Genomic DNA, 25,071 nt, shown 5'->3' with positions numbered 1-25,071 from the left:
CATTCTAGCTACATATTCAGAGGGGCAAAGGAGAACTATCTTAGGGGCATAAGCAATGTCCATTTTCAACAAATTGGAATAGAAACACCATCCATTATTGTTTCCTTGTCAGAAGGTGTGTGACAGACATCTGCCCCCTGCAGCATACAATATTTTCCTATCTATCCTTGGAACAGCAACATTCTTCACAAAGCTTGCTATAAACTCTCAAGAAGGAAAAATGAGAGGTAGCGTTATCTGTGAGGAAAGCCCTTTCACTGTCGCAAGCCTGGAACCAACAACTGATATATTTATTTCACTTGTGTTTGGCCTTTCTCTGCCAGAGGGGTCCAAAGTCTTCTCTCCTCTACTTTATCCTCATAACAACCTTGTGAGGAATGTTAGGCTAAGAGCTTGCGACTGGCATGCTGCACCATATTGGCGTGCATCTACAAGAATGGAATGCCACTGAGGAAAGCTCAGAAAAAGCACAAAATATGATCAAAGAATCATAATGTTGGAAGGGAAGGCCATACAATTTCTTTTCTCTGCAGTCTTCCCAGTGAGCCGGCTCAGGGAGGTATACGTTATATTAGAAACGTCATAAAAATATAATTAAAAGAGTTAAAATTCTAAAAAGAGATTAAAACAACAATTCAGCTTAATATCAGCATCAACAGTCCTGGACTGGGATGTCTTCAGATCTCCTGGAGCTAGACTATGGTCATGAGGCATCTTTCTAATAGGGGTGGCCCAGTAGATGTTAAGCATTTCACTGGCCCCAACCAGAAGCCTGACAGAAGAGCTCTGTCTTACAGGAACTGTGCTAGTTCTGTCAGGGCTCTGGGAGCTCATTCCACTAGGTGGGACAGAAAACGTCCTGGCCCTGGTGAGGCCAGATCTGTTTCCTCGGGACCAGTGACCACAAACTGGTTGGTACTTGCAGAGCAGAGTACTCCTTGGGGAGGTATAGATAGAAAGGCCATCTCTCAGATTTCCGATAGAAGAAATATCTTTCCTATAAAACTTACAACAGTAATAACAATTTAAATGCATAATACTAAAATTTCTGAATTTTAAACAGTCATGAAGAACTGACAGTTTATCATCTTTTTGTGCACTGGAAGAATAATGTGATTCATTAAGACTACGCCTCTGGGGAGGGGAAAGAATGAAGCCACAGAAAGAGCATCACAGTCTCTGAAAGTTTCAGTATTTGATGACTGCTTTGTCACATCCTCCTTTTCTAAGTGGCCTTTCGCTTTCAAATTAGGAAGTCAGTCAATGTGAAAGTGTCAAGAGAACTCATGTGGCTCCTAATGACAATACAACAAAGAGCATTGATTTTTACCTCAGGAGACCTATTCACTAGTCTGGGGAAGGGCCATCTGCTTTTGAAGAGAACACATGCCATGCTTATTTCAAACATCTGCAGTCTTTGATAAAATAGCCAAACATTTTTCCACACCAATCAATTGTATGTAATATGGACACCAGTGATGCTTTGAAAATTACACACAAATAATGATTTTAAAAGAGAAATAGTAAAAATTAAACCAAAGGCATATCTGCAGTAAAACTTATACTGATTTAATACCAGTATGGCGGGAGTGGCTTTCTCCAAAGAATCTTGGGAATTGTAGTTTGGCAAGGATCCTGAGAATTCTTTCAAATTCTCTTTAGACATCCTGTTCTCATTAGACTTGGGGGAAGGGGCACAGAAAAAATTATAGCACTTTCCACCAACACCACCAATGATTCAAACTGGTCTTTTGCCTGTTTAATTGTCATGTTTTAATGATGTTTTAAAGGTTTTATCACAACCAAACACTGAAATTATGCATTTCTATTGGCTGCGTCACACTTTTGAATTTTTGGAATGCAGCTAGTAAATAAATACATTTAAATACATTTCACGTCTCATCTCCTGTCATTAAATGTTCAGGTTTGCTTCAGGTAGGGAAAACAAAACAGGATGGGTGACAACCTGAAAAGCACGGAGGAGATGAGGCTCAGTGCTTGAGCATCCTATTTGAATACTAAATACCTGAGGTTCAATCGCGGCAATCTTCAGTTAAAAGGATTAGGTAGCAGATGATGCAAAAAGGCCCTGCTGGAGACAGCAGTCAGAGTGAATAGGTCTTAATGGAACAAAGGTTCGATTCAGTATAAGGCATCTTCATAGAATCTTTAAACCGCTCTTGCGGAGCGGATTAAATAAAAGGGTAAGGGCTGTTGGTGAGGGCGGGCCCTGACCGGGATAAATACTCAGAGGGGCCAATCAGGAGCCTCGAAGCGCGGCTCCCCATTGGCTGCTTAGCCCGGCCGGGGACTCACCGCACAGACTAGACTGGCAGCCCGCGCAGTGAGTCCTCCGACCGGGGTCCTTCTCCTCCTGCTTCTCCCGGCCCTGCGAAGGCTTCCCCAGGAATGGGGGCCTAACGCCCATTTTCTTTCACTATAAAATGGGATTTCTTTCTTGTCATAGAATAATAGAGTTGGAAGGGACCTCATGGGTCATCTAGTCCAACCCCCTGCACTATGCAGGTCACTCACATCCCAATCGCTCATCTACTATAACCTGCCACCCCTTTGCCTTCACAGAATCAGCCGCTCCGTCAGATGGCTATCTAGCTTCTGTTCATAAATTTCCAAAGATGGAGAACTCACCACCTCCCTAGGAAGCCTGTCCCACTGAGAAGCCGTTCTGACAGGAAATTCTTCCTGATGTTTAGATGGAATTTCTTTTGAATTAATTTCATCCCATTCGTTCTGGTCTGTCCCTCTGGGGCAAGAGAGAACAATTCTGCTCCATCCTCTATATGGCACCCTTTTAAATACTTGAAGATGGTTATCAGATCCCCTCTTAGTCGTCTCCTCTCTAGGCTAAACAGACCAAGCTCCCCCAACCTTTCTTCATACGTCTTCGTCTCCAAACCCCTCACCATCTTTGTTGCCCTCCTCTGGACACGTTCTAGTTTGTCAACATCCCTCTTCAATTGGGGTGACCAAATCTTAGTGTGTTTAACTGTTCATAGAGCCAAAGATGGAGTCCACTTATATTTTTCTGAAGTGTAGTCATTCTCCATGCCAAAGAAATTTGGGACACATTTTCTATAATCTCTGTGGAAGTTTGATAAGAAAGTGAGAAGTGCTGGGCAAATGTTCTTAGTGTTTCTTAGAACATGATGAGATTCGTGGATTAAGATGTGCTTAATTTGGAAGAAAAGTTGCCACAAGGTATTTAACCCATATTGCTATCTATTTTAGATCAACTGAGGCATAAATTTTCCTCCTGTTGGCTTGAATCCATCTAGTAATCCAAGCCAAATGCTTTTGTCACATTGATGCTGCTCAGTACATTATGTTTGCCCTGACTGGCATACTCAACAGTTCCCTAAAGGCCGTATTAAAAATCACACAAATTGTACATTTTTCCCCTAGATTACTCTGCAAATAACTTATGTCACTCTTTATTCTTTGTACAGTTGAAGTCTTCGCTTATGTAAAAATATTTTCCGAATTTCACAGAAAGGCCCATCCTTCTGCTTCTTCGACCTGCTGTTGCAAGCCAACAGGTATCCATCTTTAAACCGCCCGTGGCGCCGCGGGCGCAACGGACTAAATAATTCGTTAAGGGGCCTTGAGGTGGGCTTTGTCCGTGATGAGGAAGGGTCCGGATTGGACCCTTCCTCACGACAGACAATCGGAGGGACCAATCGATTGGTCCCTCCGATTCCCAGCCCCAGCAACTGTGAGCCGCGCGCAGCGTGGCTCGCAGTTGCTCCTGGCATGATGCGGCGAGAGGCGCGAAGCGCCTCTCGCCGCGTCAGGCCGCCGCCGCCGAAAGAAGCCTGCCGCCGCCACCGCCGCCACCGACGACGACCAAGCCGCCGAACAGACCGCCGCCGACAACAGTGAGTGCCTAGCGCCCGCTGCATTTTCCTGCAGCGGGCTTGGTTACTAGTTCATATATAAAAGGCTGACAACAGAACCAAAAGTTAAGAATGAGCCTAAGAATTACTCTCTTACTATTCCAAACCATTACAATCCCAAACAGAGACATGTTTTTTCTTCTGATTTTATTAAAGTTTATGCACTTGAATATAAAATCTGAGAAGGAGTTTACCTCAGAAATTATCTGAAATGCCAAAACAGCAAAACTGAGGGCCAAAGTTCAAGAGAAGCACTTCTCATTTAGCTATAGTTCATGAGGTTGTTTTAGCGGCAGGTTCCTCTTGACCTTGTGCAGAGGTGACAGCGGGCATCAGGCTGTTGAAAGCTATCTTGTCACATCTCAAATTACAGCACTGTGGTGGGAACAACTGCTTTTGTCTCACTTCCCTCAAACACCTCCTCCCAAGCATGTGAGACAGTGAAGAAAAATACTGCTTCACTTTCACCTGCCAGTTAAACCATTTTCGTTTTTGTGATGATGATAATCACTGAATACCAGCACTCAAGCTCTGAAAGGGGGGACTGTTAGAAATTGGTGCAACTAAAAGGACTGACGCCTCTTTTTTAAAATGCGCAAACCAACAAAAAGGACACATTGTGTTTAGGTAATACTTGAATGAGAGGCTATAGCTATCTAAAAAGCTATCATACTTATTACCTTTCTATAATACAACTCTGCAGCACAATACAGTTCCATGTATCCCTCTTGTGATGTTGTATGTAAACCTTCCTGAACCATATGGAAGGGTGGTATAGAAATCAAATAAATAAATAATATAGTCACATTATAGGCCAAGTTATTAACCACCAAGCCAAACACCCACCCATGTCTTAATAAATGATGAACTGGTATGTTAGTATTTATTCGATTTCTAAATCACCCTTCTTTTACAGTTATTACTATTTATTCAGTTTCTAAACCGCTCTTCCAAGGCCATCTCAATGTTCCTCCCTTGGTTTTCCAAGTTTTTCTTCCACCTCTGTTTTCAAGTTTTGGGGAAAATAACACTAAATTTTGGCTGACAGGCTGCTGTTTGGAATTTCTTACCTACATGACCGCTACTCTCCCTGTGGCGTCTGCTTTCCTTCATCAGCCACAGGGGATCTTTTCATGTATTTATTTAAAATAGCAGTAGAATATCATTATACCAATATACTTTTTAATTAAAATGTGTAACAGTTTGTGTAAACCCCCAGGTTTCATTTTAAAAAAAGAGTAAGTCTAGCCCCCTCCCTATGGAGATATAAGGAAAAAGGCATGTCTCTGCACTGGAACATTCTAGAAAGCTTTTTTTTTTAAGGTAGGTCATCTGAGAAGCAGTTCCACATACATAAAATGATATACAGATATAACAATATTCTCGTGTATATTTTTTTTAAACTTGCAAAAGCCCCACTAGCCCAGGGAAGAGGGGGGGCACTACTGTGGAAATGGGGCAGGGAAATAGCAGCGGAACCTGCCATGTGGACATCTCACTGCCACTGTGTTTTATCTGCAGCTGCACCTGCAGTAAGGAAACCATACTGGCTTTAAAAGTTGACAAGGATGGAAACCTTGTCATGCCTCACTAAAATTCTCCTCATCCCACTTACATGCTAAAAAGTAAAACAGGCAATAAGAAAGAGGTAAGAAATAGTTAACTGCAATATACCATTTTACAGCGCTCAACTGCAGATTAACGTTTGGACTTTCTGTGGCCATATAAGCTGTTGTCATTGCTTGGATATAATACAGCAAACACAAATATGCCCCAAGAAAGATTATGTCACTAAGAAGCCCCCGAGACATATCTAAAGGGGCCATTGGTGCTGCGAGGGAACACTGACAGGGACCTGGCTGGTGGGAGAGAAGTCCCACCCTGGCATCTTCTGGGCAGCACGTGCATTGGCATGGCAACGGGGGGCATGGCCGAGCCAGGCATATCTTAAAAGGGTGGCCTGATGTTGCTCGGCCTCTTTTCCCCCTCAGGTCACCCGAAGATTGTGTGAGAAGTGCGTTTTCTGGCCCAACTGCCCTTTAAAAAAAAAAAAAAAGAACAAAAACAAAGCTTCTCACAGGCCATTTTGGCAGGAACGTTCGTCCCTTCAAAAAAAAAAAAATCTGCCTTCTGCTTGCTGCCAGTCCACCCAGAGGATTTCTGTCTTGGGATTGTTAGTTTGGGTGCTATTAGTACGTTGATATAGGTTGTTCCATATCGTGCACTGCCTTTGAAACATTCAGTATCTTCCTGGAATGGATGGTCAAGGACCGTACAGGGTGTCTTCACATCACTCACTATCTAGATTATTTTTTGATTGTGGGGCCTCTGGCCTCCTCGGCATGCACTGAGAGGTTGCTTGCCTTTACTGGTGGCTGAATTGGGAGTTCCTTTGGTAGACAAGAAGCCTGAAGGACTTGTGGTCCGTTTGACTTACTTGGGAATCCTGTTGGATGTGCAGGCGGGTTTATCTCAACTTCCCGCAGATAAGCTGGCCATTTTGCCTGAGAAATCTCTCCAGGTGCATTCTGACACCCAGGGCAGCCTGGGCTTCATTGTTTACTATCAGAATAGATGGTGTGCCAGGCACTGGCCAGCAACATGGGCAGACACCAATATTATGAGGGATCTTACATTTTTAGAAATGTCCCCAGTGTTAGTAGCAGTGGTTCTATGGCATGAGCTCTTTCAGAACCACAGGGTATTATTTTTGTGCAACAACCAGGCTGTTGTTTACATCATAAACAGGCTGTTTAGCCATTCAGATAGTGTTATGTGCCTTGTGCGCTTCCTGGTGAGCACCTGCCTGGAGAACAACTTTTCTTTGGCTGCTAGACACCTGCCTGGGGTGTGTAATGAAGTAGAGGATGCCTTGTCTCCATTCCACAAACATTGGTTTTGGGCTCTAACTCTCACAGCGAAACTGCCAGACCAGTTCCCAGAGGAACTGTGAAAACCTGGCAACATACCCTCCAGCGGCCAGTGACTTACTCCGAGCTACATAACAGGCGTATCTGAAGGCAGTCAAGGGATACATCAAGTTATCAATGGCAAGGGGTTGTCCCCACCCCCTACCACCAGTGGAGAATTTTGTTTTACGTTATTCCATGCATTCCCTGGGAACAGCACCATACTTTAGGGGTACAACTGGTGGCGTTGTCATCTTTGTTTTTGTAAGGTACAGACTTGGTGGGACCCTGCTACCTCCTTCTTGGAGGACTATAGCTGGATGAAAATGGTCGGTCCCTCCCAGAATAGATTGCAGGAGATCAGTTTCTATACAGGTTTTACATGACATTTGTAAAACCTGTATAGGTTTAACTACCAGGGATTTGTGATTCTGAATTTGAAACCACACTCTTTCAGCAATTTTACCATCACATTTGGGGGGAGGCATTTAGGTCCAGTGAGGTGCTTTCATCTTCCAGAACAACTCCTGGAGATTGGGCGTTGGCCCTATGGCATATACGAGTCAGCGACCAGGAGCTGTACATTTCATTGTGACAAAAGCTGACCAAATGGGGAGGGGGGCAGCAGTGATATTACAAGTAACCTCTGGTAAGGATCCCTGTCCAGTTCGTTGTATATTGAGAACAAGATACCAGAGACTCCAAGCCATATCCAGGAACAAGCAATCCTGAGAGATTTGGCTGTTGTCCAGACAAGATTTCCACAGGTGACAATATCCTGGTCTGCGCATTTGGAGCATCGTACTTGGTGTGAGACAGTTCACCCAGAGCAGATTGCCCTCGTGAGATGGTGTGTGGATAAATCAGTGATTCAGTTTGTGGAAAATCATAGAATCATAGAGTTGGAAGGGGCCATACAGGCCATCTAGTCCAACCCCCTGCTCAATGCAGGATCAGCCCTAAGCATACTAAAGCATCCAAGAAAAATGTGTATCCAACCTTTGCTTGAAGACTGCCAGTGAGGGGGAGTTCACCACCTCCTTAGGCAGCCTATTCCACTGCTGAACTACTCTGACTGTGAAATTTTTTTCCTGATATCTAGCCTATATCGTTGTACTTGAAGATTAAACCCATTACTGCATGTCCTCTCCTCTGCAGCCAACAGAAACAGCATCCTGCCCTCCTCCAAGTGACAACCTTTCAAATACTTAAAGAGGGCTATCATGTCCCCTCTCAACCTCCATTTCTCCAGGCTGAACATTCCCAAGTCCCTCAACCTATCTTCATAGGGCTTGGTCCCTTGGCCCCAAGTCATCCTCGTCGCTCTCCTCTGTACCCTTTCAATTTTATCTACGTCCTTCTTGAAGTGAGGCCTCCAGAACTGCACACAGTACTCCAGGTGTGGTCTGACCAGTGCCGTATACAATGGGACTATGACATCTTGTGATTTTGATGTGATGCCCCTGTTGATACAGCCCAAAATGGCATTTGCCTTTTTTACCGCTGCATCACACTGCCTGCTCATGTTTAGTTTACAATCCACAAGTACCCCAAGGTCTCGTTCACACACAGTGTTACCTGGAAGCATATCCCCCATCCAGTAGGCATGCTTTTCATTTTTTCTGACCCAGATGCAGAACTTTACACTTTACACTTTATTAAATTGCATCTTGTTCTCATTTGCCCATTTTTCCATTGTGTTCAGATTTCGTTGAACTCTGTCTCTATCTTCCTCCCAATTTGGTGTCATCTGCAAACTTGATGAGTAGAATCAAGTTTGAAGGGATTTTAATCCAAAGAATGAAGGGATTTTAATCCAACATCCAGAAATATCATGTAGGCAATGGGCCCTCTATAAGAGCGATGGGGTGCACTTGTCAGACTGGGGCATGGACATCTGGCTCCATGGGATCCACTATGCTATTGTGAACTGGCTGCAAAAATGAGCAATGGTGGGAACCTGAAGAGGTATATCCATATTCGGGCTCAGTGGTGGAAGCGGAGCATGAGAAGGATCTATTTTGGGGTGGCCAAACTTATGCGCTGGCCTCCCCTAGGTTTGGGGGGGGGGGCTTAAGGGGCTGTGCAGATGCAGAGACTGATTGAAGGCTAGCATTTCTGGGGGGAGGAGAACCCAACAGAGGCTGACACTCAGAGGGGTCACTCCATGTTGCCACCCCCCCTTTTCAGCCTGCCATCATGTCTGCGATTTTGGATAGCCAATGCAACTAGCTGAGGGGCAGGCTCCTTTGGGCTGCCTTGTGGTCAGCTGACAAGAGGGAAATATCCTTTTCCCATGATTGCAACGCTCAATGTTGAATAAAGGCAGTCGCCAAATATTTTATGCCAAATTATGGTTGTCAGTGTCCTCATTAGGCAGTCAATATCTCCCTGAAAGGCAATACATTTATTCAAGCCTTCCACACATTTAATATCTTGAAAAGCCTCTCTAAAAAGAATGGAAAAGAAGTATTACACTCATGAAGGTAGATATAAAACTCGTTAAAGTTTAAAGACAAGGAGGGGGCCAGAAAAGCAAGTCAAGGTAATCGATAAAATGTCTGCCAAGCAACACAAAAGTTCAATAATAAAGAGCTTTTCAACTATATACAATGCTTTGGTTGACAATAACGTTTTTCTCTTTCCCATTAGAATCAAACCAAATTTCAGGAGACAGACAAATAACAAACTCTTTGTTCTTTCAAGACAATATAAGAAATGCTTCTGGTCAAGGCCTGCCTCCCTCAAGTCACAAATGCAGTGGTAAATCTATGTCTTAGCAGATTCATTTCAGACAACAGGTTCCCACACTAAAAAGCCTCCATGACAATAACAGATTCCTACAGAGAGATAACAAGCACATTTTAATACAGCTTTCTCCTTGAGGGGCTAGTTGTCTTTGTCATCCTAAACAGAGTTAACCCTATCAAGCCCATTGCTCTCCACTGACACAGACAATATAACTGCTTAGAAAGTACTGTGGCATTATTGAGGGGGGTGAGAATATGGAGTTTCAAATTATACCATGCTGAGAATCATAGAATCAAAGAATAACAGAGTTGGAAGGGACCTCATGGGTCATCTAGTCCAACCCCCTGCACTATGTAGGACACTCAGAACCCCATCGCTCATCCACTATAACCTGCCACCACCTTGAGCCTTCACAGAATCAGCCTCTCCGTCAGATGGCTATCCAGCCTCTGTTTAAAAATTTCCAAAGTTGGAGAACCCACCACCTCCTAAGGAAGCATGTTCCACTGAGAAACTGCTCTAACTGACAGGAAGTTCTTCTGGATGTTGAGACAGAATTTCTTTTGAATTAATTTCATCCCATTGGTTCTGGTCCGTCCCTCCAGGGCAAGAGAAAACAACTCAGCTCCATCCTCTATATCACGGGTAGTCAACCTGTGGTCCTCCAGATGTTCATGGACTACAATTCCAGATGTTCATGGACTACAATTGATGGCAGGGGCTCATGGGAATTGTAGTCCATGAACATCTGGAGGACCACAGGTTGACTACCCCTGCTCTATATGACAGCCTTTTAAATACTTAAAGATGGTCATCAGATCCCCTCTCAGTCGTCTCCTCTCCAGGCTAAACAGACCAAGCTCCCCCAAACCTTTCTTCATATGTCTTGGTCTCCAAACCCCTCACCATCTTTGTTGCCCTCCTCTGAAAAGGCTCCAGTTTGTCTACATCCCTCTTCAACTGGGGTGCCCAAACTGAACAAAATACTCCAAGTGAGGCCGAACCAGAGCAGAGTGTCTCTCTTCCCCATTCTTCACCTTTCCATCTTCTCACCCCCCCTCCCCAAATCTCCAGTATTTCCCAACCCAGAGTTGGCAACCCTAAGCAGGATCCAATCCAGCGCTCATATCCCATCAAACAATCAAATACAAACAATAAAGCCTGAGAACTAGGCCAAGCCCAGAAAAAGTCTTACCACGATTCCAGATTGATATATAAAGCAAACTCTCCTCCAAGGCTTTCCTTGCTTTGATTAAACCGGCAACCCATCTCTTAGGAGTTTAAAATGTAGATGAAAGCTTAGGTACCACAAATCCCACCACCAGCTCATTAAATATGGATATTATGTAGGAGCCCTATCTGCTCCTTCAGCTATATGAATATGCAATGTGATCAACACAGCAACACCTGCAATCACAACATAGACTATGACCTACCCTCCCCAAATTAGTGGCTACAATCTGTGATTAAATTTAGGAAAAAATATCAAAATGTTTTTTTAAAGAAATTAGCATGCTCACCACATTATACAAGCTTATGAATGACATGAGCGGATGTTCATATTCCACAGCCTTTTAAAGTTTGGCAGGAAGGGGGAAAGTTAGGCATGCTTTATGATGTAGATTTCCATTTAGCAGGGCTGGATACACACACTAGTCCTCTCCTTCAAACAGCTCCACACTAAATATGTCACACTATCTGAGCCAATGTGGTGTTGAATGTCAGACTAGGATCTGGAAGATCCTGGTTTAAATTCCCATTCTGTCATGGAAGCTTGCTGGGTGACCTTGAGCCAAGCACATGCTCTTATCCTAACCTACCTCACAGGGTTGTTGTGAGGATGAAATCGAAAAGAGCAGAATGATGTAAGCCTCTTTGGTTTCCCCTGGGAAGAAAGGCAGGGAATAAATGAATAAATAAATAATATTTGTAACTAGCAGCACAGTCACTTTAGATTCCAGCCCATGTTAGCTATTTTTTTTTTGCTAAGTCCATAGAATGAGCAGATTTTTAGGAGCTTCAAGTATAAATAATAATCATTCAGAGCACTTTTCTGGTCTCATTAATCAAAGCAACCCCAAAGAAATAAGTTGGTGTAAACTAGAAAGCAAATCCTTCATCTCTGTCGGAAAGCTGCTATTTTCTACTCATGCAGCTCATGCAAATATGTTTTTGGCAGATCTCTAGAGTGCTGAGCATTTTCACACAAGTCGCTGGAATGCATACAGATGGCATTAAAGCAAGGCATACATCAGTGGAAATCTTACAACATTTGAATATGCAAATTTGCTTTGTTGTCCATTTCCTTGTTTTGCCTTAACCCATGCATCAAACAGGATGGACGGAGAGCCTCATTCAAAGCAAAGAATAGCCACACAGTACCCATTTTCCATGGTTAACTGCCCAGGGTGGGACTAGCTCAGGGTAGCAAAACAGATGCATAGCTCTGATGCAAGAAAGACCAGAAATGCCACTTCCAAGGAGAAGCACTCACTTCCTGGCTATGATCTATTTGGCAAAGGTAAGCAGTGAGTTAGTATAACCCTTACAAACACAACATTCAGTCAAAGAATGGGTGGAATGCTGCTTTGCATCTGAAAAACATTTGTGAAGAAAAATCTGAACTGCCAAACATTTTTTTTAAGACCGGACTGGCCTCAGGCACAAAAACCAGTAATGGTGGAAGGTGTGGGGGAAATCCATCCATAAGAATTATTCTATCCATAAGTAAAGGTAAAGGTATCCCCTGTGCAAGCACCGGGTCATGTCTGACCCTTGGGGTGACGCCCTCTAGCGTTTTCTTGGCAGACTCAATACGGGGTAGTTTGCCAGTGCCTTCCCCAGTCATTACCGTTTACCCCCCAGCAAGCTGGGTACTCATTTTACCGACCTCGGAAGGATGGAAGGCTGAGTCAACCTTGAGCCGGCTGCTGGGATTGAACTCCTAGCCTCATGGGCAAAGCTTTCAGACGGCTGCCTTACCACTCTGCGCCACAAGAGGCTCTATCCATAGAGGACAATAGGACAATATTTATTATATAAATATTCTGACGTACAAAAGATCTTCATTACTACTGGGATTACACAAAAAGGAAGAGAGGTCGAAACACTCCTATATATCAGTCCAGAGATACTTCTGCAATGCACATCTAAGGATAAACTGACAGGCTAGATTCATGAGTCTGACAAAAGCAGAAGTTTCATTTAACTCCAAGGCATGATGAACTTAAAACAAACAGTTAAAGAAGAGGTTACTTCTTGCTCTTACTGTTTGATTTCTGCAGCATACAAGTGTCTGAAAAAGAGGGGAAGGGTGTGGCAGCACTTCTGTGTAATCCAGCCAAGTCAAATTACCTACGCAACACATACCACACGTGGCAGGTAATGGTGCAGAAACAGTACAGAAGGGAGCCGTCTCTTGCCTAAATCATTGGGAATGTTCAAATGAAGAAACAGGCCAAAGACTAAATTTGCACATGCAAATATGAAAACTGTGTGTGTGTTTGTGTGTGTGTGTGTTTTGGCCATCTGTCAAGATCAGCAGCCTGTGAATAAAGCAGGTGCTCTTAGGTTACAGGAAGAGACTGTGGGTTTCATTTTCCTCACATGCTTTAGCCTACCACAAAAACAACAGACGGAACTTGGAAGCTGGTTGGCTAAAGCTTAGCTAACGATACATCTTGAAATAAACACAGCACATGAGATTAGATTCTCATTTGACTGCCCCTTCATTTTAATTTTTAATCTCTTTCTGTGTAAGTAGGCCTCAGGAATAACAACAAACTAATTTTTGCTCTTCCTTGCCAACCCATCTAACAGTAGCCAAGGAGTCTCAGGACCTTCATGCAAAATGGCAGCATCTAGATGCTGCCAGAGATTCTGAAGGGCTTTAAAAAAAGTCTAATGGTTGGGTCCATGCAATTAAGTCCTGCACTTGGATGGTTCAGCCTACAATAAAGTATATATGCAGAGTGAGTAAATGTTCATAAAAGTAAACTGTCTACTACAGCCAACATTTATAGCAGCAATAATATCAGAGAAGATCACAGCAGGTAGGGTTTCCAACCAGGCCTCTGGGGAACTGTTAAGTCCGGCTTGGTTCGCCTCCCCTCCGATTGTTTAACCCATCAAAAAAAAAATTGAGCAGAACACAAGATGTTGTTTTTTAAAAGCAGACAGGAGACTATCAAGACTAGTATTATCTTGCTGCACTTTCACAACATCACTATCTTGGTGGTAGAAAGTCCCTTGCTTAGGGGGTGGGGTGGAGAAAAATCTGGTTTGGGATGCCTCTGTAGAGGAAGAATCTTCAGCAATTCTGCAGATACTACAACCACAAAGGAAGTCTGGTCACTCTTCAGGCTTGCTTCTCAAGCTAAGTTTTAGGGCTAAGCTACAGCAGTCGTACACCCTAAGTATTTAGTGTGGGAAACTTTGAACCAAAGCTTTATTTCATTCCTCCAGTACATGCATTCCTCTAGATTTGCATATAATCATCTCTGACAGTTCTTGGGAAACTGTTTCCGTGCTTTTCTGACCAACAGAAAAGACTTTGCGTGTTTCCACATGAAAGATGCAACTAAGGGAGCCATTTGAGGAGGGACAAAGAACACCAGCAACAAACTGAAAACAAAGGCTGCTCCAGACCACTTGTAAATATTACCAAAGTCTCAGCAATCAGTCTTCATTACCCCTAAGTCACCTCCTCTAGCGCAGCTTCTAAGCATCACAAAGTCCTTCCGACAACCCCAGCCACGTTTCAGACACCTTCAGGTTTTTCAAGCTGTGTCACCTTTTTCTGGGAACACAACTGTTACAAAAATTGACCCCCTTTCTAAACATTTCTAACTTTTGAAGTGTTGTTGGCTCCATGAAAGCCAGAAAACCCTCAGCTCTTCAAAAGATCTTTATCTCCCAAGACTCAAAGCTCTTCAAATGCACAAACACTGCACTGTTCTCTCTCTCTCTCTCTCTCTCTCTCTCTCTCTCTCTCCCTCTCCCTCTCCTCAGCCCTTCTTTTCTTAAATGTCTCTCATTTAGGGCTTTCTCCCTCCTGTCTTGGACCATTATTAACACACTCTTGTCTGCAATAAGTAGCTTCAAAAATATTAAACTTCACATGAAATATTTACATAGCCTATGAATTTCTTTTAGCTTGATAAGTTATTTCCATGTGTAAAACAGAAAACAGAACACAACTAGTATGTAGATTGCCAAGTAATGAAATCTACACGGGTGGAATATTAATTCATGGACTAGCCTTTGAGAGCATTTCTGGTCCTCATTACAAAACCCAGGAGACATCGAATGGACTATGCATTTAGGCTTTAAGCACATGGAGGGATATAACTGGGCTCCTATGCTAATAGCCCTTTCCAGCATCCTGCAATGATTTCTGCATCGGGAACAGACATAGTGGCTCTTCTTATACATACATCCCAACACAGCCCAGTTGCAATATACTGGACTTATGAATATATATGTGTAAATACACACATGCCTGATTAATGTGTGAGTCTCTCCTGAGCTACAACTTGAATAAATAAAGCTGATTTGTGTTACAAGTAAGAATTTCCTTAATTATTTAAGGGTGAGATGAGATAAAAACTAGAGAGAAGAAAACTGATAAGGAAAAGAACACGATAGCAACAGCCTGTTGTTTGAAGGACCATTTATTAATCTGTCCAAAAGTAAAAACCTACTAGAAGCTCCGTTTTCCATTTCCCAACCTTCAGAGATTAGGCAATGGTTTCATGCTGAGGCCCCCCTATTGAGGCACCTTGAAATTCCTTTCATTAGTTGGTACAGCACCAAATTAATTAAAGTTTAGACTCAAGAGGAAAGCTTTTTAAAAATCCCCAAATGTTCTATTAATCTCTATTTTCTTGGTATTCCAGTATTATTTCCTTGGCCTTTTGTTTTACTATCATTTAATTCTCTGCTCGGTTTTTATACTGCAAGATGCCGTTCCATAGGAATCTACCACCTGATGCTGTTTCATGCTATTTTTAATTCTTATTGCTATACGGTTTTAAAGGTTGCACATATGCTCCGGAATGTTTAACTAACAGTATGGATAATTTATATTTTATAAATCATTCCATCTCTGTTCCATTAATGGTAGTGTTTCCCTCCACCCGAAGGAGCCTTCTGCTAACACAAGAATCTCATCCACTGGCAGAACAATCCTTGTGCACAGGAAAGCCATAGGATCCAACCCAAAGTCTGCTGTAAGGATGCCAATATTGATGCAACCTAATGTATTCCCAAAGATGCCTGGTTTGGGTCCTCAGTACTGAAATGTTTAACCCAAACTCCTTCCCAAGGTTTTGGAGACATTCTATCACAGGTCAATATTACTATGATCAATAACATTATTGTGTCAGCGTGGTGGAGTGGTTAAGAGCAGCGGACTCGAATCTGGAGAATCGGGTTTGAGTCCCTACTCAGCCAGCTGGGTGACCTTGTGTCACAGTTCTCTCAGCACTGTTCTCGCAGAGCAATTTTCTTAGAGCTCTCACAGCCCTACCTACTTCACAAGGTGTCTGTTGTGGGGAGAGGAAGGGTAAGCCGCTTTGGGGCTCCTTTGGGGAGTTAAAAGAGGGGTATAAAAAAACAGGTCTTCTTCATTCCCGAGAGCTGCCCATCTAAGAAAAAATCAATTCAGGATTAGCAGAAAGTAAGCTGGCTAGCCCCCAGGTGTGGCCTGGTGTCGTCCTAGAATATAACTGATCATCAGACTACATAGACAATATGGACAATATGGCAAAATCAGGGGACAAACTCCACAGAATCCAGGCAAAATGCCTCCCCAGATTCTCTCCTCCACAGGCATCACCCCAAAACCATCCAGAATTGCTGAGGCTGAAGTAGCCAACCATCATGGTAAGAAAGTGACCCTGTTGGGTTTTAAGGCAAGATACGTTCAGAGGTGGTTTGCCATTGCCTGCCTTGGACTTCCTTGGTGGTCTTCCATATGAGTACTAATCAGGAACAACCATGCCTAACTCCCAAAATCTGACAAGCTCAGGCTAGCCCGGGCCTACCAGCAAGTAATTAAAAATTTTCCCAAAATGCACATTGCTGTTTTTAGGAAACCAGGACCCACAGAATAAGCTCAACCCTGGCATCAGGGACAGGAGAAGGTTGTACTCCACAGATCTCCCTCACAGGAAGCCTAATAAAGATGTCGCTTTGCTTTAATTGAAAACTAATGAGAAGCTCTGAGCTCTGACAGGCGAGAGAATATGCACTAAGTAAAAGCAGCAGAGAAAATGTGAAACCGCTGCACTCGAAGAGGCCTCTGAGGAAAAATACCACACTCTGGGCTCTGGCAAGTGAAAGGAAGGCATTTTATTTGGAGGGGCTCCCTCCTCCACTTCGGTCTTTAATCGCCCTTCAGACGCACGACTGAATAATGGAAGAGGACGTGGGATTAGCTTCAAGGAAATTCCATGCCATTTTTTGTAACATGAATGTGAAATGTGTGTCGAGAACAGGGGTAGTCAAACTGCGGCCCTACAGATGTCCGTGGACTACGATTCCCATGAGCCCCTGGTCTAGAAAGAATAAAAGTTCCTCCCCCATTTACCCCTGCCCCGACCTTTCCCTCTGCTCTCTCTCCCTTATTTCTAAATTGGAGGCTATAAAGAGAGCACTCTGTTCTCTCACAACCCCATTAGGAAGATACTTATCAGTCGGCAACCCCAGGATATTTTCTCTGCATCATTCTTGCTTAATTCCAGGGTATCTTGAGGGAACAAGATTCATCTGCTTTGGAGGGAGAGTTCTGTTCCATAATAAAGTGATGCCCATGTGTAAAACAGCATTTGTTGTCCCTCGTCTTCTTTCCTTGTTGACATCTAAACTGTAGGATCTTTGGAACAGAAACCTATCCCTGCCCTGTACCATCTGCCTGCACAGATGGAAGCTTCTTTGCTTTAACAGTTTTTAGAAGGCCAAAAAATGTTCTCAATACTGGAGGTGTTTGGTTTTGAGGTCACCAACCTGAGCAAGTATATGGTCTAATGGTTATAGTGTTGTACTAGGACCAAGGAGACACAGCCTGGTGGAATGAGCTCCCGGGAGAGCGGAGAGTCCTGTTGGAACTTTCTTAGTTTCACAGGGCCTGCAAGATGGACCTCTTCCACTAGGTCCTTGGTTAAGGCCAGGGCAGTTAAGATCTATGGACCCTCCTGGAGACAAGAACAGCAGGCTACTCTGTTATCATCTATTCCCCCAAGGCACATGATGATGGAAGTCTGTTGAGCGGGGAGGTTAGTTTTTGGCCGCCAGGGAGGGATAACGTTTATATTGTATTATTTGTGATTTTATTGTGGAATATTTTACTATGTAACCTGCCATGAGCCAGCTAATCTGGGAGTGGCAGGCTATAAATTAAATGATGTTGATGATGATTTCAGATCCCCATTTCCCATTACACTTACTGGGTGATCTTGGGCCAATTATTTGTTCTCAGCCTCAAGGGCGTGATGACAGAATGGAGGGAAGACCCATGTGGACTACCTTCACCTCCTTGAAAAAAGGGAAAATGGTACAAAATAAATCGCATAAACTCCCAGAAAATTCCAGATGGACTATTTTATGCTTTAGAGGTCAGCATGGCATTATTAACCCTTCATTGGCTGGGCAGGGAGTTGCTATGGCTCAGAAGAAGCTATTTGCTTTCCTCCAGCAAAAAATCCAAGTTCCCTCTCTCCCCAAGAATTGGGGCAAAGGCCAGTGCTGACTGAGCACTGTCAGAAGGTGTTCAGTTTGGTCTCTCAGGAAGCACATTATTTATTTATGGTATGGCACATGTGTCCTATGGCCAGGAAATCTGAGGATTATCTGGCAGCCAGGCAAGGGACGTCTGGAGATGGTTTGCCATTCCCTGCCTCCATGTCATGACCCCTAATGTTACTTGGAGGAATTTCTACCCAAACACGGAGGTCTTCCATCCAAAGTCTAGCCAGGGTCAACCCTGCTTACCTTCCAAGATCTGATGGGATCGGCCTGAGAAAATGCAAAGTGGTAGTTTCACAGCAGACACCCCTTTTACTCTAAAAACAGTGGGGAAAGGAATCACTTGGGGGTCAGTTGAATAATACGTTCTACAACAAGCTGTCCTTTGGGAGGGTTCATGTGCCTACCTCATGTCCCACCCACACTCTAGAACCAAGCAAGATATGTGTCTCTCCTGCCCACCTCCCCTTTTTATCAGTTCTGTTGGAATTGTTTGCAGCTGGTTTCCTTCAAAAGTGAATTTTCCCAAGGCTGTATGACAACAGAGGAGGCAAAAAACACAGGCAGCAGAGGAGGATAGGAAAATTAGGATGGGGGGGGGGATGAGAAATGGAAATGTCAAGAGACTCTTGCTCCCCTTGAAGGTAATTAATATGGAAGCCAGTATGCTGTAGTGTCTGCAACATATAACTATGGAAGCCCACATTCAAATCTGCGCTTTCCCATGAAATCTGCTGGGTGACCTTGGGCCAGTTACTCACCTTTAGCTTAACCTACCATCACAGAACTGATGTGAGAAAATGGTAGGAGTACCATGTATGCTGCTCAGTTCTTTGGAGGACAGGTGGGAAAAAATAAAATTCAATCAAGGAATCAATGAGGGCCACAGAAAAAAATCTGCCATGAGCTGTTATCTGATCTATATGCTTCCCTGTTATTATTCAAGAGGCTGTTTTTGCACAAATCAAATAAAAAGTCCAGCGGCACCTTAAAGACTAACATTTATTCTAGCATGAGCTTTTGTGAGTCACAACTTTTTACAAAGCTCGCTCTCATTTATTTACTTAGCACATTTTTATCCTGCCAGTCCTCACAACACTGGGAAGTGGGTAAGTCCAAGAAGGAGTAACTGGAGCCGGGCCATCCAGCTACTGTCCCTGGCAGAGTATTCTCATGTTAGGAATTAAGCAGCACTAGGAATCTTTTGGGAACGTGATATTTTATTGTTTAGCAACAACTGAAAATAAATCTTCAAAGGACATGTAAAGATGTAGAGAGACAGCGCGTATGCTCAGCAGTGTTGTACACTGTGAGGATTGTACACGCAAGTCCTTGAGCAAGTGGACAAACCTGTAAACGTCTAGGTGTGACTGAGATCAAAAAACAACATCTGAAATCTACAAGAACAGAGAAGAGTGCCGTGATTTGCCCTTGTGCTTCCAACAGTAGCCTCTAGCCATTTGGAAGCACAGAAAAGCATGCCCTCAGGATGCCAAGAAACAAGTTATGAATTCTGTTCCTTCGCTACTGGAAAAGAAACAACCAAGCCCACCGTTTTGGAAGCATTGAAAATGCTCTAAGACCATGAAGGTTTTACTGATATACACAGCACTCCAAAAAAAAGGGACAGCATGTAAGTTGAAGAATCACTTTTTAAACGAGGCTGAAACAGATTGTTTTCCAGATAGAAGCTGCACTCTTTTTTAAAATAAAGAATAATGCAAGCACACACACACGCTTGAAACAGCTAACGTTCAGGTGTTTCAAGACCAGTTCACCCGTGCATATTTATCACTTTATGACTTCAAGATCCAGCAATAACTTCTCCGTATGAATGAGCCATCACTGATCAAGCAATGCAAACGGAACGTTCTGGCCTCCTTGCTTCGGTGCGTGGAGCTGTCCCTTCCATTTCAGGAGATCATAACCACAAAGGACATTGGGGAGCACGTTCATGCCTGGCAGGGTAGTTTTGTTATTTCATGTGTGTTATCTCAGCCTTCATGCACGGAGTTCAGGGCATCAGACACCGCACTCCCACCCACATCCTGATGGAATCAGATGAGCTTATTGTCAAAAGACAGCACTGAGTGTTTTCTGCACAAAAAATTGCATTATTTAAAATTCAGTGTCCTGCCTCTTTTAGAGGGGCCATACAAGAGATTATAATAAGCACCTCTCGTGTTACTAAAGGACAAACATCTGAACTGAACAGGCATTATCATAATCTGCCTTATTTCTTTCTCTCCCACTGGCAACACCCTGAAATGTACATTTCCCCTTTCACTGGTCACATCAGCTGCATTAAATTGTATTGCCTCTCCTTCCCGCCCCCCCCCCCCAAATCCACAGACCTTCCCTATTCCACTTCTATCCTTCTGGCGCAGGCCAGAAAACGCACATTCCTAGAGGTTAACAACGTTGTGGTTGTTTTGTCTTCACAATCAAACTCTTTAGCCAAGTGCCATACAGTAGTTGGCTCAGTTAAAATACGTGGGACGTCAGGAATTAATGTGCAGTATAAGTACAAGATGATGCATGTTAAGGATCATGAGAAGCCTTCTCTCCACACACAGCTGGTTGACTGGTTAAACGTCCTGAGATAACATCGTCATAAAGCTAGCCCATAAAATAGCAAATGCTCCTTCCCAGTTGCCAGTGCTATTTTAAAAGCAAAACCAGAACATAAATAAAAGGTTTTTGGGTGATCTAACAGTTTTGTTCATTCCCGTGCTCATGAAAAGGCCAGAAATTAACATGAAAGTACAGATGTTAACAGAGAATAATCCCTAAATCCTCAGCATCCTCATACGAGCACTTCAGTGTGGATTTACCAAGAATATATCACCATGAGACCTACTTTCATTACTCCAAGCAGACAAAACGTATACATACATATATAGGGTATAATCCACTGGGAATTTCTCTAGCACACGCAACACTGAAATGAGATGAACGCCTACTCTTGCGCAAATCCTACTCATTCTTAGGAGGCTCTCTCTCTCGGGAGAAACAAACTGAGCCCTTCACAACCCACTTAACATAAAACAACTTAGCATATGCAATCACAATGAAATAAATAGTTCCACATAATAAGAAAGGTGAAAATACTTGCTTTAAACATGGGCACTTGGCTCATAAAATATGATCAGCTGACTTTTTTTTCCAAACAAAATGTTAAGAGTCAGGGAAGCAGGTCATCTCTCTCTCAAGGGTTTTTTTCTTGTCAAATATGCCACAATGAATTAAATTCATGTGTAAATACAATAGAAAAGAGTGATGCAATTAAGATTTGACCTACTTTTCTCCCGGAAGAGCTACAGCAAACACACAAACCCCAATTTATTTCCTCAAAATAACAGGGTTCATTTCAAGCCTACACTACAAGTCAAAACAGTATATTGAACTAACACTGCAGGCAATCTAGTCAGTATCAAAAGACTATGTGAAAAAATGCTGTTTGCTAACAGGCACACACACACATAACCATCTGGCATTTGTTTTAAGTTCTCAAATATTTGTATTTTTTTTTTTACAAAACAGTACAGCAAGTTATTAACTAAGCACCACGGGAAGTGAAGCCCAAATAATAATGCAATACACGGAACATCTAACTAGTATTACAAGCAAGTAACCACTTTCATGTGAAAAGATGACAAGAAATAGGGCCTGCCAACCCAGAGACTTTTCAAAAAGGCAGGGTTCTGTTTTGCATCAATCCAGTCAATATGCGTGTATGTGAGAATTCACTAAAAGCCGCGAAAAATGTATTCCAGATTAGTTGAAGAATACCCACCCCTTGCTGACAGCTTTTTAGTGTTGATAATTTTGGCAGCGTATTCTTGTCCCGTAGTGATTTTCATACATCTTCTCACCACTGAAAACGCCCCCCTGTAAGCCAATAAACAGAGACACATCAGTATCTAGTGAGCTATGCTCCTAAGAAAATGGTCTCCTAATTTTGCATGTACTACCCAATCTGAGGAGGATCAATTCAGGAAGCAGGAGAATGAGTACTACACGGCGATCAGCCTTAATGTGATGGACTGCAACAGTAAACGGTCTTTAAAAATGTGAGCACAAGCCACATTATTAAATAGGCTACAGAAATGTACATCTAATTATAAGCGACAGCTCTAATGTGCAGAAATTGTGTCCATTTCCTCCTACATGCACACGGCTCTCTGACTCACAGAGGAAGGATGCTATGGGCATATGTATTATTTTGTGATGTGATGGAATGTTCAAAAGAGAGAGAGAGAGAGAGAGATTCTGGAGGGAAGCCCCCTGCTTTGCCCGGTAAACATGCCACTTGGTGTTTATTTAAGCATAAACACTTGCATCTCACTGGAGAGCCAAGGATGCAATAAATCTTAATAGACACAGTTCTGAGCCAGAGCATTCGTTTGCAATTCCCCTGGGGAAAAGAGCACTAGATTTAGACTGCTCTTTGCAACATGTTCCCCATGTTAATACTACTCTTGCCATCCGGTCAAGCGTTTTCGAATCATCATTTATATAACAAAATTACACAGTACTGAATTCACGGCATCCCCCCCCCACCCCCACTGGGGCCGGGAGAGGGAGGAGGAGATGCAAATAAAAGGGATATCATGAGCCAAGCCAGTCAATGCAATGAACTCCAGGCGCATAACAATCCACATATTCTATTTGTGCAGACCTGGGTTACAGTTGCCCGGTTCACCACTGTCAGATTTTGGGCTGCTGATTGACTGGGCATGGCGAAAAGGCAAGCCACCCACGCTGCCCGGGGGCACATGTCGCCATGGTCGCTTCTCTCCTCGCCCTCCCGCGCCCCCCCCCCCGGAGGCCAGAGTGCCGGAGGAGACCCTGGCCCATATGCTGGGGAGACTGACGAGAAGCACGGGCCGGGCAAGATCGGGGCAGCACGTCGTAAACAACCTCGCAGGGCGGGGAGGGGGGGGACGGGGGACGGGAAGGAGGGGCGGGGGGACGGGGCTCCAGGTCGCCTTTCCTCCCCGGGAAAAAGTGCGAGAGGTTCGCGAGGCATCTATAAGAGACGCCGCCGATGAAGGTCCTGCCCCAGGAAACGTGGCACCGAACTACAACGAAGGCTTCACTCCGGGGTGGGTGTGTGTGGGAGGGGGGAATGCTTTGCCCCCCCCGTGTCCCCAATGACTCCCCTCCCCCCCCCAGGATGGGTGCTGACAGCTGACCCTTTCCCTAGTCCCAACCCCCCCCCCTCCCGCCCCATAAGCTTCAGCGGCAAGCTGCTTAGCGCTGCCCCGTCGCCAAGGTCTCGCCTCGGGCAGAGCTCCGCTCCGAGCTCCCTCCCTCCCTCTGTCGCCCGCTGCCCGCTGCCTGCCTCCCCCCCGGGGGCACTTACTTGCCCAGCTCCTCGAAGAGCTGGTACTCGTCGGTGAAGCGGGTGCAGGTGGTGGTGGAAGCCATGGCTGAGCGCGGCGCGGTGCTGCTGGCGCCTCGCAGGAAGGGCAGGAGGAAAAGCGGGGCAGGGAAGGGCCGGGCGGGCGGGCGGCGGCGGGAAGGATGCGAGAGGGGAGGGCGAAGGCGCGGCTGCTGCTTCTCCTCCTCCGCCTCCTCCTGCTGCTGCTGCTGCTGCTCCGGGCGCGCCCCGCTCGCGCTCCCGCCAGCCTGCCTCGCTCTTCTCCGGCGGGCTCGGGGCGGGGAGGGAGGGGCGGGCGTCTCGGCGGAGCGCCCCCTCCTTCGGCTGCGCCTTCCCACCGGGCGGGCTGCCGCGCAGGAGGCGTCCGAGGCCGGCCAGGCGAGAGAGGGGCGCGGGGGACGGGCGAAGAGGAGGCAGCCGGACGGCCCTGCCCAGGCCCCCTCGCCGGCCGTCCTTCCCCGACGGCTTCCCCGCCTCGCAGGGCACGCGGAGCTTCGAGGGAGGCGCCGCAGCCGGCCAGCCGCTCAGACGAGCCGAGTCGCAGCCGCTCGGCGCTTCTCCTTCCTGCCCTCTCTTTCCCCGGCAGCCGCGGCGGCTGTCTCTCTGTCCCACACCTCCCTCTAGCGACAGCCGGGCGGGCCCCTTGGCCAGGCGGGGGGCACTGGAGAAGCCGCGCTGCCCGCGAGCGCCCAGAAGGGAAAAGGGGGGGGGGTTGGTGCTAAGGCTCCCCCCAGGCCAGCCTCTGGGCTTCCACGGGGGAGAGGATCATTCCGGGGGCATCGCCCTCTTAAGCCCTGAGGCGGCCTCGGACTCTCCCTTCTGCACGGGTGCTAAAGAAGGCACGTTGCAACGACCTTGCGCGCGCGCTCACACACACATGGGCATCGTGCCCAACGGAGCGCCCGGCTCGGGCTGCTCAAGCAACGCTTCCCAGGCGCCGCGACCCAAAGCGAAGGTTTATGAAAGCGCTCTCCCGCCCCTTCGCTGGGAAGGAAGACGCCCCGCCCCCTGGGCGATCCCCCCCCCCAGCTGCGTTCCATTCAGTGGCGTCAGAGCTGACACGCTCCCTCGTGCGCTCCACACGGCTGGAACGGGGAGGGGGGCGGGCGACGGGGCTTCCAGAATCTCGCGAGACCGCTGGACCTTTATATGAAGGGGAGAGTGGGGTGATGCTTCTCCTGTGGGAACTGGGAATGCGTTCGTGGCAACACTGAGCCCAGTAAATTGCTACGTTTTTTAAAAATATGCACATCCCACTCTATACAGAGATACTCTCTGCATGATGGAAATTGAGCCCAATAGCACCTTTAAGACCAACAAAGATTTATTCAAGGCGTGAGCTTTTGTGTGCAGGTACACTTCCTCA

The 25,071-nt window shown here is 45.2% G+C and overlaps 1 protein-coding gene across 16 annotated transcripts in view; it reads right to left on the bottom strand.

The window, feature by feature from the left end:
* Window positions 1-24,607, bottom strand: part of CAMK2D (calcium/calmodulin dependent protein kinase II delta) — a 146,466-nt gene extending 121,859 nt beyond the window's left edge. For 2 of the 16 annotated variants that reach the window (XR_013224849.1, XM_077300494.1), the window contains exons 1-2: window positions 23,688-24,596; window positions 22,116-22,210 (exon numbers count right to left, since the gene is read on the bottom strand). Coding sequence is in view for 15 of the 16 variants with exons in the window: in XM_077300494.1 (XP_077156609.1) it covers window positions 22,116-22,210; window positions 23,688-23,752 (160 nt within the window). In the remaining variant the exon portion in view is untranslated. Of the gene's footprint in view, window positions 1-22,115; window positions 22,211-23,000; window positions 23,023-23,687 lie in introns of those variants that run through there. The other 14 variants (XM_077300487.1, XM_077300490.1, XM_077300481.1 and 11 more) reach the window with 12 other exon arrangements.
* Window positions 24,608-25,071: the final 464 nt, after the last annotated feature.

This window comes from Paroedura picta, chromosome 10 (genome assembly GCF_049243985.1).
Source record: "Paroedura picta isolate Pp20150507F chromosome 10, Ppicta_v3.0, whole genome shotgun sequence".
NCBI lineage: Eukaryota > Metazoa > Chordata > Lepidosauria > Squamata > Gekkonidae > Paroedura > Paroedura picta.
This window is presented reverse-complemented; position numbering and strand designations above follow the sequence as displayed.